At 47.0% G+C, this 19169-nt stretch overlaps 5 protein-coding genes across 5 annotated transcripts; 4 read left to right on the forward strand and 1 right to left on the reverse strand.

Annotated features, from left to right (window-relative positions):
* Nucleotides 1–261: 261 nt before the first annotated feature.
* Nucleotides 262–6371, forward strand: BHQ10_002795 (uncharacterized protein; the record flags this gene model as incomplete). The annotated part of the gene is made up of 20 exons (XM_040874979.1): nt 262–496; nt 562–584; nt 641–658; nt 713–986; nt 1056–1867; nt 1925–2121; nt 2612–2706; nt 2773–3033; nt 3094–3198; nt 3253–3389; nt 3440–3701; nt 3766–3824; nt 3878–3962; nt 4025–4076; nt 4688–4830; nt 4881–5064; nt 5114–5205; nt 5263–5399; nt 5464–5940; nt 5994–6371. 20 exons carry the CDS (start codon nt 262–264, stop codon nt 6369–6371), a joined length of 4026 nt encoding a protein of 1341 aa, XP_040731299.1.
* A 324-nt stretch (nt 6372–6695) lies between these two features.
* On the reverse strand, nt 6696–10107 carry BHQ10_002796 (uncharacterized protein; the record flags this gene model as incomplete). The annotated part of the gene is made up of 5 exons (XM_040874980.1): nt 6696–8209; nt 8264–8313; nt 8366–9199; nt 9249–9520; nt 9577–10107. 5 exons carry the CDS (start codon nt 10105–10107, stop codon nt 6696–6698), a joined length of 3201 nt encoding a protein of 1066 aa, XP_040731300.1.
* A 2023-nt stretch (nt 10108–12130) lies between these two features.
* On the forward strand, nt 12131–13974 carry BHQ10_002797 (uncharacterized protein; the record flags this gene model as incomplete). The annotated part of the gene is made up of 4 exons (XM_040874981.1): nt 12131–12214; nt 12268–12832; nt 12888–13519; nt 13576–13974. 4 exons carry the CDS (start codon nt 12131–12133, stop codon nt 13972–13974), a joined length of 1680 nt encoding a protein of 559 aa, XP_040731301.1.
* Nucleotides 13975–15268: 1294 nt separating this feature from the next.
* Nucleotides 15269–16171, forward strand: BHQ10_002798 (uncharacterized protein; the record flags this gene model as incomplete). The annotated part of the gene is made up of 1 exon (XM_040874982.1): nt 15269–16171. One exon carries the CDS (start codon nt 15269–15271, stop codon nt 16169–16171), a length of 903 nt encoding a protein of 300 aa, XP_040731302.1.
* A 1283-nt stretch (nt 16172–17454) lies between these two features.
* Nucleotides 17455–18819, forward strand: BHQ10_002799 (uncharacterized protein; the record flags this gene model as incomplete). Its single annotated transcript, XM_040874983.1, has 1 exon — nt 17455–18819. The coding sequence occupies one exon, from the start codon at nt 17455–17457 to the stop codon at nt 18817–18819; it is 1365 nt and encodes a 454-aa protein (XP_040731303.1).
* Nucleotides 18820–19169: the final 350 nt, after the last annotated feature.

Consider the following 19169-nt stretch of genomic DNA (forward strand, 5'->3'; position numbering starts at 1 on the left):
GCGCCGAAAGAACCATAAATCGCTGGGCCAAAGACCAAAGTCAAATTCGACTCCACATTTTCCATCTCTTTATTCTTTCGACTCCAACAAAGGCCGAACATTTCGCGATCGCATTGCTACATACATTCTTTTGCTGCCCTTTAGCTTATCGGTAGGAGGTACATAGTAGTACTGCGATACTACTGATTTGCAGCGATTCTGCTCTTTCGCATTCCTTCCTGATAACGCCCACCCCCGCATTGTCGGAGGGATTCGCCAACCATGCCGGAAACCATCGCGACCGCCGCCCCCGATCCCAGACCACACGCGTTGACTGGAACAGGAGGAGCAGAGGAAGACGTCAAACCGAATATAGAGAATGCATCGTCGTCGCAAGGAGTGAATAATGCGGGTAAAGGTTCTTCTACTGAGCGACACCAACATCATCCCGCCAAGGCTGATGCAGCTGCAGGCCAAGCGCATGCGTCGCCGAAGAAGAGGCGCAAAGTCAACCATGGTATGTGTTGTGCAGTTGTCGTGTAACAGCCGAGGATAGGAGATGTGCTCACTGATTGTGTATAGCGTGTGTGTATTGCAGACGTTCAGTGAGTTCGGATTGTAGCTAAATAGGTTGAGAAATACTGACTAATCGTGTGAATAGCATATGACTTGCGATTCGGTATGTTGTTCTTTTTTGGTCCAAAAACGGTTGTATTAACGTATTAATTTCTAGGAACGACCATGTACCCGATGCATCAAGCGCAACATCGGCCACTTGTGTCATGACGAGCCGCGCGAACCCGCCAAAAAGAACAGTCGTAGCGACCACGAAGATAGCGCGGTTGTTGGAAACGACTTTGCCAACCCGCACAACCTGGCTGACACGGGGAATCAGTCGATGCTGTCGGACTCATCGTTGAGCATTCGCCCGTCTACCATCGACCCTTCGCAGGCCGTTCAACCCGCTGCAATTCAACCTACGGCCGGACCGGGGAACAATCAGCAGGGTAAGACTGGTACCCAACCCACCTCGCAATCAGTTTCAGACATATGCTTATCTTCTGTTTTTTTGTTAGTGTTTGGCTACAATACCGGCGGCTCAGGAGGCGGCGACTGGGCAATGAACGGACAAAGCAATGGGTTTCAGGACATGCATACATTCCATCCGTCATACATGTTCAATGCCCCTGAAGTTACTAACGAGTACAACTTACTGGGTGATTTTCTCAACAACAGTCTACTTGACGACAACGGGATGTATGGAAATGAAGAGCTTCAGGGACTATTCGCGGACTCTTCTTTAATCAATATGAGCACCAATATCAATAGCAATGCTGTACCATTTTCTCAGCAACAACCGCAACAACAGCATCAGCAACAGCTAGCGCCATTGGCACCACAGCAAGCAACAAATCCACAAGCCAACGCAGTTCAGCGACTAGCTACTTCGGCCGTCACTACCGACAAGGCTCGTGAGATTTATTACATGACCGCCGCTGACCCATCTGGCATGGACCCTCCCGAAGAACGAATGAACAAACTCCTCAAAGCCAAGTACGAAGCCGGCATGTTGAGGCCATTCAACTACGTCAAAGGCTACGCACGACTAAACCAGTACATGGAATCACACATGCAGCCCGCCCTACGCCACAAGATCCTACGACAACTCGATAAATTCCGTCCCAAATTCCGTGAGCGAATGCAAAGTTTGACCGATATCGAACTTGTCTTGTCCGAAATGTGGTTCGAGCGTAGTCTGATGGAGTACGATCGCGTCTTTGCTAGTATGGCGATTCCGGCTTGTTGCTGGCGACGAACCGGCGAGATCTTTCGCGGGAACAAAGAGATGGCGGAGTTGATCAATGTGCCTATCGAGAGTTTGAGAGATGTTCGTCCAGCCCTCACCATGATTTGTGTTTAAGTACTAATATCGTTGATTGTATAGGGCAAACTTGCTTTACATCAAATCATCACAGAGGACCAACTCGTCAGTTATTGGGAGAAGTTTGGCGCCATAGCGTTCGACGGCTCTCAAAAGGCGATGCTTACCAGCTGTACACTCAAGAGCCCGGATGACGACGATTCAACGAAAGGCATCCCATGCTGTTTCTCCTTCACTATTCGCCGCGATCCGAATGCCATGTAAGTTTTCCTTTTTGCCTGACTTTGAAAGAAGTATGCTAATTAATGGGGTAGTCCGGCACTCATCGTTGGAAATTTCCTTCCCTCTGAGAGGCGTCATCATCATTGACCTGAATTGTATATATGAACGAACAATTTTCGTGTTCTGGTCGATGTCGCCGTTATCAATAAGTTTTTGTGGATAAGCGTTTGGATCTATTAGTTTGATACCATTTGGATATATTGCTGGCTTGTACAGCGGGGTCGATGTTTTGTAGTGCAGGATTCCATTTTCTGGAATATATGAATGTTTTCTGTAGTAAGCCCAGGTGCATGTTCAGGGTAGAGTCCGTAGGTAGAAGGGGAAGGCGCGACTATGGCTACTTCCAGTCCTCTACCGTTCCTTCCTTTCTGGTTAAGTATCATCTTCCATCCTGTCGAACACAATCCAGAATCTTCATTTTCTTGAAGAAACTCTACCTATAACAGTCTACAATCGTAACATCGCGAGGAAAAAAGACAAGATACTCACAAACCCATTCAACAACACTCCTGACCTTTCAACCATGGACATCGACGAGGAGGAGAACGCTATCTCAATATGCGGTTCGTCCTCCATACCCATCTCATCACAACTGCTCCTATCATCCTAACACTGATACCTCATCCCAGCATTCACAGCAGACATTATGTCCCGCCTTGACAACGACAACGCGTCACTTCAATCATTCTCGGCATGGATGCAAGAAGCAGACATATCACACACACTGAGTACAACAATGCAGTCTCTGACCACGTCTGCATCGAGTCTGAGGTTTTCGTCGAGGTCGTTGCGGTTGGTGGATTGCTCGGCGACGGCGTTGTGGAATGCGTTTGTGCGGTTTTTGAGGAGGGTTGGGGTAGATGATGAGGTTAAAGGGGGGCTTGTGACTGGTATACATACCTTGTATACTAATGTATGAGGTCGACATATACTGACTGGGAGTGTGATAGTTCCGCTGCTTGTGTGTCGGATGTTGGAGTGCTGCTGTTCGGAAGATGGGGAGTCTGGTTGGCAAACTTTCCAGGTGCTGGTCAGAAGCGCCGAGATATGTTTAGGTTTGTTCCTTTCTGAGGACCTGCATGATGATGTGTCAGCTCATCTTTCGTTAGGTTCAAGCATGATAGTCGAAGCTACTGATCTTCTTCAACAAGCGGCTCTGAAAGTCAACTCCATTGATCTGGGCGAGCTGGCTGATTGGGATGGTCAGGATGTCATAGCTCGGTATCATTTTCTGTGTGCTTGGATGGTAAGAATCATTGATCTTGTTAAACGGCTCAAGACGACTGACGTGTACAGGCACTGAAGAATGAAGACATCAAGGAATTTGACGCGCACTTCGCATGCTTACCCCAAGATGTGGCCAAGATGAGTTTGGGTTCTCAAGAGCAGTATGTTAGTATACGTTTGTCTGCGTTTCGGCTAGCAGTCAAGCATGGCCTTAGAGAGCTCGCAGAGTCATTGTTGCATAACTTGTCAGAAACGTTCAGCATCCTACGGCAGTGTCATCATGAAGTTCCTGAGTATAAAACACTGGTTTCGGGATTCTTCTATGTTCTTGGTGAGTAGCCTCTAAATCGTGGGTTGGGAAATGGTACTGATGAACCAAGCAACTGTGGAATTAGAAGACATGTCGAAAGATTTCAATCGTCTTAGAAGTGAACTTCTTGAAATAACTGAACAGGTGAGCTAGAGTGCCAAAGATATTTGCTGAGTACTGACTCGTCCGGTATATAGGACCTAGATGGCCCGTTAGGTCTTTTTCTACAACTTGAGGTAGCGTCTAGACAGGAAGTTTTCGACAGGATTATTTTTTTCCAAAGTGAGTACTCCACATTCACCTTGAAACCTTCGGCGAAGCAAATCGCTTACTCTACTCTAAAGTCTTGACCAAGTATATCGAGACCATGGAACCTACCAAGGACAAGTTCAAGAGGTATGAATCAATAACTTACTCGATTTTGGAGGCCTTGAAAGAAAATGGCTAAGCCAAGAAGATGCTTGCAGTATATATTCAAACTCCGAGCTCAATGGTAAGACAAACAGCGTCGAAATATCTCTATAAAAATGCTGACTGATCAGCCCTGAAAATGCTATGACGACATTGAGGCTGCTTTATCGAAGAATAGATATGTTCGCACAAGACGAGAGATGGATACAACAGAACTTCGTCTCCCTCTTGCGCCTTGTACCTGCTCCACCTTGGAAACATCCTGAATCACTGGATTTCCTGACTGATCTTGCAAACACTTTCAATGAAATTCTTGCGGAGCCCATGAGTTCTGCAGCGAGCAATGCAGCTTTGATTGTAGAAATCCTCAAACAAATGTTATGATATTCACTATACTGACGATGAACATAGGTCATGTGGAAGTATATCGAATCTGCTTGCTCGAATGGTGATTACCTCGAAGCTCAATCATGGTGTCGTCTTTGCCGAAACAGGCTCTTTGATCCAGCTAGTCCTACAAATAAAGCAAACGTTTTAAGGTATACCACCAAGGACTAATCTGAGTCAGATACTTGGATACTGACAACATTGCATAGAAAGTCAATGGACTGTTCGTTTCAAACTGGTGACCATACAGAAGTCAAGTTAACATGGGAACTACTGTCCAAAGCAGAAAGGGATCAAACAACAATATACATCATGTATCAGGTGTCTCTCAGGGATTCCGACATTAATACGGGTAGGTACTGCTACACCTATGAAAGTTATATGAGGGCTAACGAAGGATAGCTGCAAGTCTTTTGGCATCTCTCATTGAGCTAGCTAATGGGGAACATCGCTATGTTCTGGCTGCCGTTGCTGCAGCAGTAACAGTGTCCTCTCAACTTAGACGAAAAGCCCTACAAAGTGCCCAAGCACTTGTAGAGTACTCGATTGTATCAAAGAAAAAGCCAATCAATTTGGACTTACACCGGTATGTCGGTAATCAAGATTGTCTGAGTTGAAGGCTAATTCAAGACTAGAGCTTTGATAAGGCTCATAGTCTATGAGCTACGAGACGACCCTGAAGATGTAGAAACTCTGAAAGAGCTGATGTGTAAGCTTTTGACCTGGGGTGAGTGGCTGTCTATTACAAATCTCGTGTTTTTTCAATCAATAACTGTGTAAGTAGTGAGCAGTGCAATCAGCCAGGAACCTTCGGATTCTAATGACCATGACTGGTTTGTTCGCTGCGCTTATGTGCTGCTCTTAGAATCAAGGGACTGGATTGCGAGGCATCAACTACTGGTTCTGGGTGTTTGTTTCAAGGTGAGTATGACATCGAAGTGATGTATGACTGAGCTATGTAGCTAACGTATTTGTTGAATCCTAGCTCATTGATATGTACCCCAATGATGTTGGGAATGATGTCAAATATGAACTAAATTGCCGTCGAATTGCATGCAATCTTCTCGGAATGCTCATCTACACCAACATGGCTCGAAGTGAACAGAATGTGGATATGAAGGTGAGCAACATGCATTTATATCAAAATATGATCATTGACTCCGTCAAGAGAACTTACTACCTTGTGATGACTGGCCGATACACAGACATTCAAAAATTCGTGGCAACATCCACAGATGCACCGAATATCACAAAATACCTCGATGCTTCCATGATTGAGATATGCTACGAGATACTGTGTTTTTACCTCGAAGCTGTTATATACCTGGAACAATGGCCAGATGTCGAGGCTTTCATTAAAACGGCATCCACGATCGACAGTGACCACGTCCACTCAATAATGGTAGATATGATTCTGACAGCCAAGAAGATGCCCCTTGAATATGCCCTACGCAGTCTACAAGTAAGCCCACCCCTTTTATCTACTAAAGAACAACTGCTAACTTCTCGCCTAAGGAGCTTCTTAATGCCCTGCAATGCATCGACACTAAACGCTTCAGCTTGATCAGATGCATCTTCGACCTATGCCTCCAGCACCGCAGAAACGACATCCGCATGTGCGAAATAGTTCTCAATCAAGCCCTCATCACTGCGCAGGACACCACCGCATCCACCGAAATCAAAGACGATGAGCTCGAATACATTAGCACGAAATCATTCAATTACGCCGTCGATCTGTACCTAAGTGGCCAACAAACAGACTCTCAGCGCTGGGCACGTAAAGCTATTGAGTTGTCGCAATTGATGAGAGAGGATTGTGGTAGCCTAGCCTTGATTCTACAGAGCAAGTACGAGAAATGGCTTACATACGACATGGTTATTTCAGATTCATAAAGTTAATCTTCGACGAAGAAAGGAAAAGGAGTAAATGAAATCGAAAAGTAAAATTTGACTCCGAAATTGCTCTCTTTTAAAGGGGTTGGGTATCTTCTAATTATTGTAGTATGGAAAGTGATAAAGAAAAGTTGAGGCGAAAAGAATGATGAAATCAGATAGTAGCGAAACCAAGAACGCCATGAGATAGCCTCAGATGCGGATGGGAAGAAAAAAAGACCTTCGTGAATCGACTGTCATGTCCGTCAAGAATCCCAGTGCCAATCGCGAAAACGCAGCAACAAGCAAAAAAGGCAAATATAGAATGTGTGAAAACGGAGTAAATCATCCCTCGCCATCAGCATCCAGCGAACGACTTCTAGAAACCTGCCTCGTGCCGGATTTCGTGGAAAGTAACGGTGTAGAAGGCATCCGTCTTGCGACCTTGGTCAATTTCGCGCTCGGTGCCAGCAACGACGCGTTCGTGGAAGATGATGAAGAGGATGCTTGTTTTCTGCCGCTCTGTTTATGAACGGCGATGCCGTTACTGGTATGATTATCTTTGTTCTCTTTCTCGCTGCTGTCAATCTCCGTATCAGGGCTGGAGCTGTGTCGGGCTGCTCGTTCGCTGAGAGCGTGAACAGTCAAATTCAATTCTCGCTCTAGCTCTTTCGCGCCTCGAGGGTACTCTGTTGAGCTGTGTAGTTTCTTGCGATAGGCTCGTAGTGTTCGGCAGACCTGCTCCGTGGACATATTGAGACTTCCGAATTCACTTGGTGTGGAGTTTCTCGACCGAGTTGATGATCGGAAATCAATAGATGAGTTGCGGAGATTGTTTATGCTTGAACGATGATTCACGCCGTTGATAAGCCTGGTTTTGGGACTGGGTGGAGAAGGCGACCTTCTAGGGTCGAGAACTGGAGCAGGAGATCGGCGAAGGTTTGGTAGAGGGGGTGGTGAGTCGTTACGCCCTATATTTCTAGGTAACGATGGAGTAAGTGTATAACGAGAGGTCTTCTTGCGTATGCGTGGCGGGGACTGTTCTCGGATTGGCGTGGGTGTTGCCATAAGGCCATCCTGGCGGAAACCGGCGAGCTCTGACCTGGAGAGTATTCGACGAAGCGGAGGCTTCGCGGCGACTAACTCCTTTGACGGAGTTTCCTCTTCATCGCGAATATTACCTTGCGATAATTCCTGTGCCTGTTGCTGTTGTATCGAGAGGTCCCATATCATGACCACTCCATCCAGACCAGTGCTGACCAGTGTGCGACCAACTTCATGTGTATTGTCTTTTCTTCGCTCTAGCAAGATTATATCACTGACACCCTCCGAATGGCCGAATTCTTTAGTTAACAAGGCATCCCGCTCAAAGTCGTAGACTCTGATTGATTTATCTGTAGTTGAAACACCCACGAGTATGCGGGGGCTCTGCCCAGGAATTTCACTGGCTACAGTCAAGGAGCTCATGACAACAGCGTCGTTGGTCTCGAAATCGGTGGCCTTGAATGAGTGGACATGCCGACCAGAGGTCACATCAAAACGCTGTATGTGTCGGTCGATTGTCGACAGCACCAGGTTATCTGGGTCGCCGGGAGTAATTGTCATCGAAAGAGGTGACACTTTGAGAGTAATAACTTTAGACATGAGGTATGCAACCACCGTAGACGAGTCAACATCGCGAGTGGCCTTTTCACGGACAATGACTGTGCGATCAGCAGAACATGACAGCAACCGTTCTCCGTCATTCATGAAGAGCAACTGTCCAACTGCTCCTACATGATCGTCCATAGTCTGAATCAGTTCAAAGGTTTCCTCGGTCTTTTTGAATAGCTGCACCATGCGATCACGCCCAGAGCTTGCTATTAGACAGAGTCCAGGTGTGGAATTTACGACAATGTCGGTAATTTCCGTACCGTGAGCTCGCACCTCATTAAGGCACTTCCACGGCTCCGCAGATAGAACTCTTCTCAAGTCAGTATATCGACAAAATCATAACATGTTGGACAAAGACTCACCGAAGCACACCATATCGATCACCCGAGACAAAAGTATTAGTATCCTCAGCGACCCGGATAACTTTTAATTCATTGGCGACTTCGTCTTCGCCCCAGACCAATTGTTCCAGCTCGACTTTTTTTGAAGCTCGGCACCGACCTTGCATGTCCCAGAAATTGACTGAACCTTCGCACGACCATGTGAAAAAGTCAGCCATGTAGACGTTTGGCAATTTTAGCGGTCCGACACCTAACACCTGGTCCCGATGAGCCGGTACAAGGCTGTCTCGAAGGATCTCTTCGTCATCCCCATTCCCGAACGCGTCAACAGGACACACGTGGATAGCTTTTGTCGAATCAACCGTTACGATATGGGTTGCAAGATACGCTATGGAAATAAAGGTTGGTACTTTGCCCTTGGGATTGATAGTGTCGACAGGAGAAGAAGGGGATGGTGACCTCAGTTTCGTCCATTCTCGAATGTCTTCCATTCTCAGTTTCAAGGATTTCCTTCCCCGACCACCAAGCCAGACAGTACCAGATTCGGGAGCAACCGTAACTGAAGTGAGTCCAAACGGCACAAGTTTGACGAGTGTCAATTTCTGGTTACCCTCAGTGTCGTCGAGTAGACAGACCGCGCCGCTATCTGTGCAGATAATAGCTTCACAATCAGACACGCTAGCTATGCAGGTGAAGGTATGTTCTCCTAGTGAGCCCAAAAGACAGTTCCGTCCTGATAAGGCTTTCGGGTTGCCTGAAAATGAGCTTGAAAAGTTGTCGCTGTTCGGACGTAATTTGGAAGGTGATCCAGGCCGCGAGTCAAGCCTCCAAACTTTGACATGGCGTACACCGGCACTAGATCTCACGTTAGTATGGTTCGTATACACAGAGGTGGTAGAAGTACGTTATCAGTGTTTGGCCCATCCAGCACATGTCGCGAATAAACGACGTGCATTTATTTGTCGAGTGAAGCTTCGCGGCTCCAGTCCGCAAGTTGATTTGCCAAACAAACAGAAATCCGTCATTCATATCTCCGAGGGTCGCCAAGTATTGTGAGTTGGAGCTGAATGCGAGACTGCGCACGCCGAACGTGTGCTCCGTCAAGGCTGTTAGAGGTATGTCGCGGGGCGCATCGGGGGCTGTGGAGAAGATCAAGACTCGAGGGTTATAGCCGGTCTGAATCAATTGTTAACAATTTCCACAAAGTCATCAAAAAGAATTGCAAGTCATACCTCTCCAACAGCTAGGAACCTTCCATTAGGGCTAATTGCGACACTTGTAACCGCCTTGATCCTTTCGCGCGATGTCCATGTTCGAGCGCCACTCGAGTCCGCCCAATCGGCAGCAGGAGAAATCCCTCCGCCATTCCCTACCCTGCTTGCAACGGACCTGACGCGGTTGTCTGGTGTTGTCGGACTCGCGGGCTGGTTGTAGAATGAGACGACAGGGTTCACAGGGGTGGCGGTGGGGCGTGCGCGGAAAAAACGTTGATTGACAGTCCCATCTATATCAATATCTGCTAATATTGCGGCGGAACCCACACATAGGGCAAACGATCTGCTAGGTTCGTGCGAGGAAAAGCCATTGGGTGTGGCGGTGGTTGTGCCAATCACGGTCTGTAGGGATAAAACAGACTGATGCGGTGAGGGCTTACTGGGTGATCGAGTGCCGGGTCTGAGGACCGGTGAATTGGCAGGTGTGATCTTGAGAGTTGCGCCGGATCCAGGTATTTTGCTTTTTGTGTTCCACGGGGTGCTGGCCATCACATCGGCCAGTGAGTCCCCTGCCTATGTCGAGGGCCGGGACAGGTCGAGCGTGAGGCTTAACAACAGAGGCATTTGTATATCATTAGTTTGGTTTGATCGACAATTGTCAGATAAGCCTAATTAAGCCTCGGATATGAATGTGGTTGCGCTTGCAAGTTTGGAAAGAAATTGGAATACGATTGTTCGTTGGAGGGGTGAGCTCGTGAACTGTTTTGTTTCGCTATGAGGGGATGGTAGGATCTTTCCGACGTAAACAATGAGAAGAAAGTAAGCCGCAGAATGAACTCGATGTGATGGAATTGTGAGTTGAGCAGGGTGATATTAAGGAGAGACGAGAAGGTTAGATATCAAGAGAGAGACAGCGGTCAGGTTGAAGCGAGGTGAATTCGAAGAGGATCACTGATGATCGTTGATCTTGGTGAGGTTCGATGTTGAGAGCGGGTGTGGAGAAGGAAGGAGCGACCGACGCAGGGGAGCTTCGGTTGACGGCCTGACGGACCTGGCACGAACTTTTGTTGGTGCTTTTCCTGTTTCAGGCTAGCGGCCTTTCTTACTCTTTTGGGCTCCTGGTTGTCGCGCTCTAATTGGCTATCAGCGCAGATCCCGCGCATTGAGCATTTCCAGCCCACAACTTCTCACAATCATACTCCTCGATGTTCACCAAGGTCTTTTTGTATTTGATATTCTTCGAACCAAAACCGGGGCGATAAGGTTCACATTCATCAGCAATCCCTTGGATAGAATCTCAACGATTGTGTTCGTCCACTCCGTAGAAGCCGTGGTGCGCGGATCCTGCCCAAGCCTGTGGGAAACTAGAATTGGCCAATGCTCCCTTTTCGCGATAAGTCGCCAACATACCAGCAAAATGAGCAGCAGCAAGGGCAGCAGGCTTTGCATCGCAATTTAACACTGCCGACACCGCATGATCTCGACGCAATAAACCTACGAGATTCGGGATGATCTTCATTAGGTTAGGGATTCATGACTCGCTCATGCTGGGTAAACAGCCTAAGCAGTTCGCAAAGTCCGCAGCTCGCAATTTTCAACCTACATATATGTCTTAGAACGCTGTTGTCTCATTGCTAGTTTCATCGACTTACAGGTCTCGGCGCATAGTCTTGCTCTATAAGAAGCTGTTTCTCTGCAACGCTCTTTCAAATCGTCAATTGACGCAGCCCTAAGGGAACAACGACGGCTGAGGTTATCAAGCGATCTGTCATCATTTGAAAGTTCTGAATTGGCGGCAACATCGAGACATTTTCTCATTGGAGAAAGAATATGTTCTCCGACATCCAAAGCCATTGTTCAAGAACATAATCCTGCGGGGTACAGTCATATCGATAACAAGTGAATTTGACGGGCAAGCTGTTACACAGAGACGTCGGCGAATTCTCATATGGAGATCGTCCCAAGAGTAAGTCCTATTTCCCGGCAACTCAATATCGCGGTCCCACGGAACACATCATAGCTCTGCGGTCTATGTCACAACCACCGAGATTGTTTTCTCAAGTCGTTTACTCGCCTACATTGTAAAGACAGCTACAACAGCAACTTGATTTCCCACAAGATATGCGCATAGCCAAGAGTCTAAATATCTAGTCCAAACTTCCCAAGGTGCATATTGTAACCCTAAATAGTGTCCCGCCCCTCATGGTTTGTTTCATGTTTTAGCGTGGACCGCCTAGATCTCACTTTTGAAATATACGAGCCTCTTAATCTCCAAGAGGTTACTTCGAACAGATCGTCACTTGTATTATGGGCCGCTTTATAGCCCCATGTGGTGAAATCGAACAATGGTTTGAGACCAGCGTAGTACTTAATTCGTGCAAGGCATGCCAGGTATCGGATAGAAGCTGTCAGCACTTAATCGTCTAATCTGGTTAATAATTGTCAATTATATATATGTTTCTTGTCACTATTTATATTGCATTGATCTCCCAGAAAATAAGTCGCTACTACATTTTTTAGAAGGACAAGTAATGGTACTATCGGCTATTATACACACCTGGGTAATTGCACTATGAAAGCCTCAAGTGCAGTACTGTTGGGGGCAGCAGCTTTCGCTCGCCATGCTGCTGCCGCCGCCGTGTTTGCCCATTATATGGTACCTCTTCATTTTCACATTGCAAACTACATCTTCTTATCTGACGGCTATAGGTCGGAGGCATAACGCAAGACCACGCCAATACCGACATACAAGATGCCATCAACGTCGGTTTCGACGCCTTTGCGCTCAACCTCATGAGTACCGAAGACTGGTCTACCGAGGCTGTGGCTTCACTCTTCACTGCCGCCTCAGGTACAGACTTTAAACTCTTCTTCAGCTTCGACATGGGCCATTTCTCGGATCCGTCTCAATTCCTACCCATTCTCGAACAATACGCTAGTCACAACAACTACTATCAATATGACAGCAAACCGTTTGTGAGTACCTTTGATGGTGGAAAGCTCACTTTTGGGTCTTCGAGTCCGAATGCGGGATGGCAAAGTACTTTCAAGGATGCTGCGAGTGCTGCGGGTGTTGATGTGTTTTTTGTGCCGGATTTTGATGATGCGAGTGGCTATCCAGACAGCTTCTTTGATACTTTTAGTGTTGTGGATGGTGCGTTTTCATGGGAGTCTGCATGGCCGTATGAGGATGCTGGGTTTGCAAATGTTAGTGATACTGTAGACAGCACGATGATTGATGCTGCACATAACGCTGGCAAGATCTATATGATGCGTGAGTTCTCCTCTCTGATTCATCTAAGAAATTGATCTAACCTCGTGACATAAAGCACTGTCAACCTTTCAATTCAAGCACCTCGACACCAGTGACAACTGGTACCGCCGAGGCGAATCCAACCTCTACGTCCGCATGGGCCAGATTCTTGATCTGAAACCAGACCTCGTGGAAGTCATCACCTGGAACGACCCCGGCGAAGGGCACTACATCGGAAATTTCTGGAACGAGTCCCTCGGCAACACCAACATTTATGAATATGCCGGCGGATTTGATCATACAGGCTGGCAAAAGGTCATCTCACCGTTCATCACTGCGTACAAGAACGGTACTTCAGCTATTAGTGAGATTACTGCATCATCAAATGTCGGTACGATGTGGTACAGGACGCTCTTGACGACGGCATCGTGCTCGGATGATTCTATTGGATTGCCAAGGTCACATGAGAATGCACAGGATGCAATCAACTATGCTATCATCCTCCCAGACTCGGGCAGTGATTACACTATCAATGTCTATAGTAACAATAATTTGATTGGGACGGCTGAGGGTGTCACTGGTCTTAACGGTGGAAGTGTTTTGGGTCTTGCGGCTGGRAGCGCTGATACACAGCGCGTCGAGGTTGTAAAAACTAGTTCGGATGGGGCTACGACCACGATTCTTGCAGCGACGGGCACCAAGAATGTTGTGGCTGAAACTTCAGGCATTTGCAATTATAATTATGAGGTTGTTGCTCTCTCTAGGGATGCAAGTGCTGCTGGCTCTTCGGAAGCTGCTTCGACGGTGGCAGCAGTGGTATCAACCTCGAGTTCGTCGGCACCCTCCACAACTTCATCAACGTCGTATGCTTCTTCACCAGCAACTTTATCACCAACGTCACCTACACCGGAAACAGCAGCAGCATCCACTGCACCAACGACCTTATCAACGTCAACCTCAACAACTGCACCAACCACCACCTCACCCAAAACAACTACAACAGCAACTACAATAACTGCCTCTTCCTCCCCACCAGGCAAATCAGGGTGCCGATGGGACCCTTCAGGCGCGCACTGCGGCAGCGGAACTCTCCAGGCCGGGCACAGCCACGGATTCAACAGACACGTTCACAGCGGTGGTTACTAAATTACCCAAGCCCCTAGTCATCACTACAAGCTTGGAAGCTTGAACGTGTCGCTGGGCTGACAACGCTCACTTTGTATTTCTATATATTCTCCTTTAGAACTACCGCTATAGCGAGATCAGATTGATAGATAGATTGCCTAGAAGTTTCCGAGTCTTTTGCTTCTTCAAACTACTATCTTTACGCTTATTGATATTTCCGGTAAATAAACGTACGGCAACCCCGAAGCCCATGATTCGGGTACGTCGTATCATGATTCATGAAATGCTGGCAAGTGCCAAGTGGAGATGTTTCAGGGATCAATTAAGTCTATTCCTGCCGCTTTTAACCTCAAGGAAGGCTCAAATAAGTCTTAGCAGGAGGGGTACTACTTACCGAAATCGGAATGAATGGATCATTATCCTTGGAAATTTCAATTTTGCAGGTTTGCGTCACTTGCGTGTCAAATTCGCGTGGAAAAGAGGAGAGGAGTCTAATTGCCTAGATAGGATCAAGATGCCGCATTGGGTCGGTTAGGGCTTCGCGCGGGAAGAACTGTTACGAACGCTTCTATAAATAGTGAAGCACGCTTACAATACTTGTTTAATATCAATTATATCGTATTTGGAATTGTGTCTAAAATATGTAAAGTATTGAGAAATCTGTTCTCTGCACTTGCTGCCATCACTCCAAGGAGTAGGCGGCAGCTAATCCTCGGAATTCCTCGTCTGAATCTTATACTTCGACTTCCGAACCTCACACGCATACCGGTGCAGCAAAACCGGCACAGGTACCATGAGCACACTCAAACCTCCAAACAACGACAATCCATCACTGATTTCAGATGCTGATGAATTGTGATTGGAACCTCAGCCATTGCMCCCGCCGCAACTTATCGCATCATCAAAACATGGCGAACCCCCAAGCGAGTAAACTCCATGCTTTCCAGCTTGAGCGACCATCATGAGCTTCCAAGCACTTGAGGTTGTTCAACATGGCCGCTTCACATTGTGAAGGCCCCGCTCTTCTATATTTTGTGTTTGTTGCGCCTGAGTTCCAATTCCGTCATTGTCCGCCACATGATTGGTCATCAATCAAGCATTATATAAGGCCATCAGTATTTTCAGAGCAGTGGAGGTCCTATATCGTCCAGTAAAATTGGTAGACAGCGAGTTAAGAGGAAGGGGAAGATGAGATGAACCACGCTAGCCAGATTGGGTGCGGAGCTAGAAGACCCACTTTCCTGAGCTGCTTAACTTTTGAGACTTCCCGCTGAGTATTTCTTCTCAATCTATCTTCACCTTGCCTTTCATTCATTCTTTCAAGCCGCAAATATGGCTGTCTGCGCTGCATCTAGACGACTGACACTGTCGAATGTCCTTCAAGGTGTCTACCGTACGGAGCTTGTTCGACAACATGCAGATCATTCGGTCATCAACTTATACACTCATCGAGTGACAAGACCGTCCTTATCGAGCTCCTGGCTATCACTATCAAACAGATCCTTTTCTACCTCCCAAGCCTCAAGCGGGGCGAATTTTGTGATTTACGATGCCATAGCTACGAAGGCTCCTGATCGTGACGTGCTCACCGAATTGACCTCCACGAAAACCGAAACCCCGGGTGAGACGCAAGAAAATCCAAAGTCTACATCGGAGAAACCAAAAAGTGACGACAAGAAGAAAAAAGGAACGAAGAAAATCAGCACCAAGAAAGCCGAGTTAGAAACGTTAGGCTTTGCGAAGAAAGTGAAACGGCCACATTGGCAGACCCAAAAAGAAGCGCTCGAGAAGAAATTCGAGGAAGGCTGGCATCCACGTAAAAAGCTTCCACCAGATTCTTTAGACACAATTCGCCATTTACACGCCACGAAACCCGACGTATGGACCACGCCGGTCCTTGCAGATCAATTCAAGATCTCGCCAGAGGCCATTCGACGGATCCTGAAAAGTAAGTGGCAGCCGACGGAAGAAGAGAGAGAAAGGCGCGAAGCAAGATGGGAGGAACGCTATAAAAAGATTTATAGTCATATGGCGGAGCTGGGCTTGCGAAAAAAGAAGGGTGAATGGGTCGCTAGGGCATCGGACGCTCGTGCCCTGGGGTTGGAAGAAAAGACTATACGGCGAAATGTCCGGAGAAGGCCCCAGGTAGCGCCTTCAGAGCCTTCGGAGGGCACGAAAGTGCGTTTCACGAGGCCAGACCGTGGGGATGCGCCGAAGGAGTCCGCTTCATCATGATAGTAATGTCGTTCAATCAACGCATGGACATGTACTCGTGTACAATTTTAGCATGGAGTCTGGAATCGCCGTTGGTTTAATAATACCTAAATAACGCATTGAAAATTCTTTTACCTTGGGCTATTGAGACTTTATAGGCTAAATGTATTTGTTGTGTTAACATTTTGTGGCCACAACCCTATGATGCGACTATACAGTGATTGGATATGTATTCGTATTTAACCAACTCAGCCTTCAACATTGAAATATAGCACATGCAGCGATATCTTTGATGTCCTTGGCAGGCCGATGCTGAAGGCGATATCTAGCTGTCATTCGGATGTATATCTAATTCTTTAAGATACCAGTCTCACACATCATCGTGTTTTCATAAGGTTAGGTGATTGAAATCTTACCATAACATTTTCTTGCATTCACTTTACTATTTCTATCATCGACCTGAGCACACTGGTGATTCTTACAATTTGTATGCTTGAAGCTCTGTATTAATCCCATTCTCACTCACGTGCTCTTAGCCCTAATTTCCACATACGGTATACAGTGCGAAATCGCTACAGCCAAGAACACAGCCCTCTACAAATCATGATCAGCATCGATAGGATCTAGATATGATTGCCTAGAGAGTCGATAGTTGTAAGGGTCGTAAAGTAGAGGGTAAAGAAGATATAAAGACGATCAATCACATATTCCTATTCTACACCGGCTCGTCAATCATTCCGACATACCCCTTATATTCGTGCGCCTTCATGCCAACGTAATACTAAGATTGTATAGTCAGCTGTCAAATAGAAACAAGCACGCGCGCCTAGGTATGTCTAGTAAAGTCAGTCTTGTGAACTCGGGCAGCTAGTTGGAACTTTGCAGGTGATCGTCACACCAGAGCAAGCGTCAAAAAAGACCAGGCTAATGCGGATGAAGAGGAAACACAAGTCGCGACTCCAGATTTTCACCCAAACGTGCGGAGTAAGATTTTTGAAGATATTGCATCAATATTCAAATGTCGATCCAGTAAGTGTTGCATTAGAGGTGGTACATGCTACATGGCTAAGGAAACATGATTCACGTACCTTATTTCCATTTGAATGAAGTGAGACACATGGAAGCGGGGAATCTCGCGATCCTTTGCGGTTAATAGGATAAAAGCATTACTGGCTATAGTGGACCTTTATGAGTCGATAAGACAGACTCATCTTCAAAGAATGATATTTAAATCGAACACAGTCGATTAATTGAGTCGAAGTTTCAAGGTTGATCATCACCAAGGAGTGCTGTAGCTAATCAACATGGAGGGGCTCAAAATTACATCGCTGCTTCAGCGATTTGCTTACATTTTACCATTGGCTCTACTCAGTATTGGAGTGGTGAAAGCCGACAACCCCTTTGTGCAGACCATCTATACTGCTGATCCGGCACCAATAGTATACAATGACCGCGTTTATGTCTTCATGGACCATGACAACACTGGAGCTACCTACTACAATATGACAGACTGGCATCTGTTCTCAACGGCAGATATGGCAAATTGGCAAGATCATGGCGTCCCCATGAGTCTGGCCAATTTCACCTGGGCCAACGCCAATGCGTGGGCACCACAAGTCATTTCTCGCAACGGCCAATTCTACTTTTATGCTCCGGTCAGGCACAACGATGGTTCTATGGCTATCGGTGTGGGAGTGAGCAGCACCATCACAGGTCCATACCATGATGCTCTCGGCAAACCGCTTGTAGAGAACAATGAGATTGATCCTACCGTGTTTATCGACGACGACGGTCAGGCATACCTGTACTGGGGAAACCCAGACCTATGGTACGTCAAACTGAACCAAGATATGATATCGTATAGCGGGAGCCCTACTCAGATTCCACTCACCACTGCTGGATTTGGCACTCGAACGGGCAATGCTCAACGACCCACTACCTTTGAAGAAGCTCCATGGGTATACAAACGCAATGGCATCTACTATATCATTTATGCAGCCGATTGCTGTTCTGAGGATATTCGCTATTCCACGGGAACCAGTGCCACTGGCCCATGGACTTATAGAGGCGTCATTATGCCGACTCAAGGAGGCAGCTTCACCAATCATGAGGGTATTATCGATTTCCAGAACAACTCCTACTTTTTCTATCACAACGGCGCTCTTCCTGGCGGAGGCGGCTACCAACGATCTGTTTGTGTGGAGCAATTCACCTACAATTCAGATGGAACCATCCCAACGATCGAGATGACCACCGCCGGTCCATCTCAAATTGGGACTCTCAACCCTTACGTGCGACAGGAAGCCGAAACGGCGGCATGGTCTTCGGGTGTCAGCACGGAGGTTTCTAGCGAAGGCGGAATTGACGTTGGCTACATCAACAATGGCGATTATATCAAAGTTAAAGGGGTAGCTTTCGGTTCAGGAGCTCACTCCTTCTCAGCACGGGTTGCATCTGCAGCAAGTGGCGGCACCATTGCAATACACCTCGGAAGCACAACTGGTACCCTTGTCGGGACTTGTAATGTCCCCAGCACTGGCGGTTGGCAGACTTGGACTACCGTTACCTGCTCCGTCAGTGGCGCATCTGGAACCCAGGATTTGTATTTTGTTTTCGGTGGTAGCGGAACAGGATACCTGTTTAACTTTGATTATTGGCAGTTCGCATAAGATAGAAAGCGCCAATAACAACTAATTTACTTTGACCAGTCTCGTTACCTGTAATGCTACCCATGAACTGAGCAAAATTTGTCTCGATCAGCCAATAAGTAAAGTGCCGATGCACTCTCGGCAGATATTTTTGTTGAAATCAGCCGATATGGTGCGTAGCAAGCCAAAGGCGTTGATCTGTGTGCCTCAAGCTAGTTTGAGCAAGCCCATATACTGAGCGCAATTCGTCAATTGTACAATTATAGTGCCGGTCGTGGCTTTTAGGTTTCGCGGGGTATCGTGTGCAAGCGTGAAGATCCGCGGGTGATTTACCTATTGACCTCTACCTTCATTTACCGAGCAGCATTGAT

This window comes from Talaromyces amestolkiae (genome assembly GCF_001896365.1).
Source record: "Talaromyces amestolkiae strain CIB chromosome Unknown scaffold4.1, whole genome shotgun sequence".
Classification (NCBI taxonomy): Eukaryota; Fungi; Ascomycota; class Eurotiomycetes; order Eurotiales; family Trichocomaceae; genus Talaromyces; species Talaromyces amestolkiae.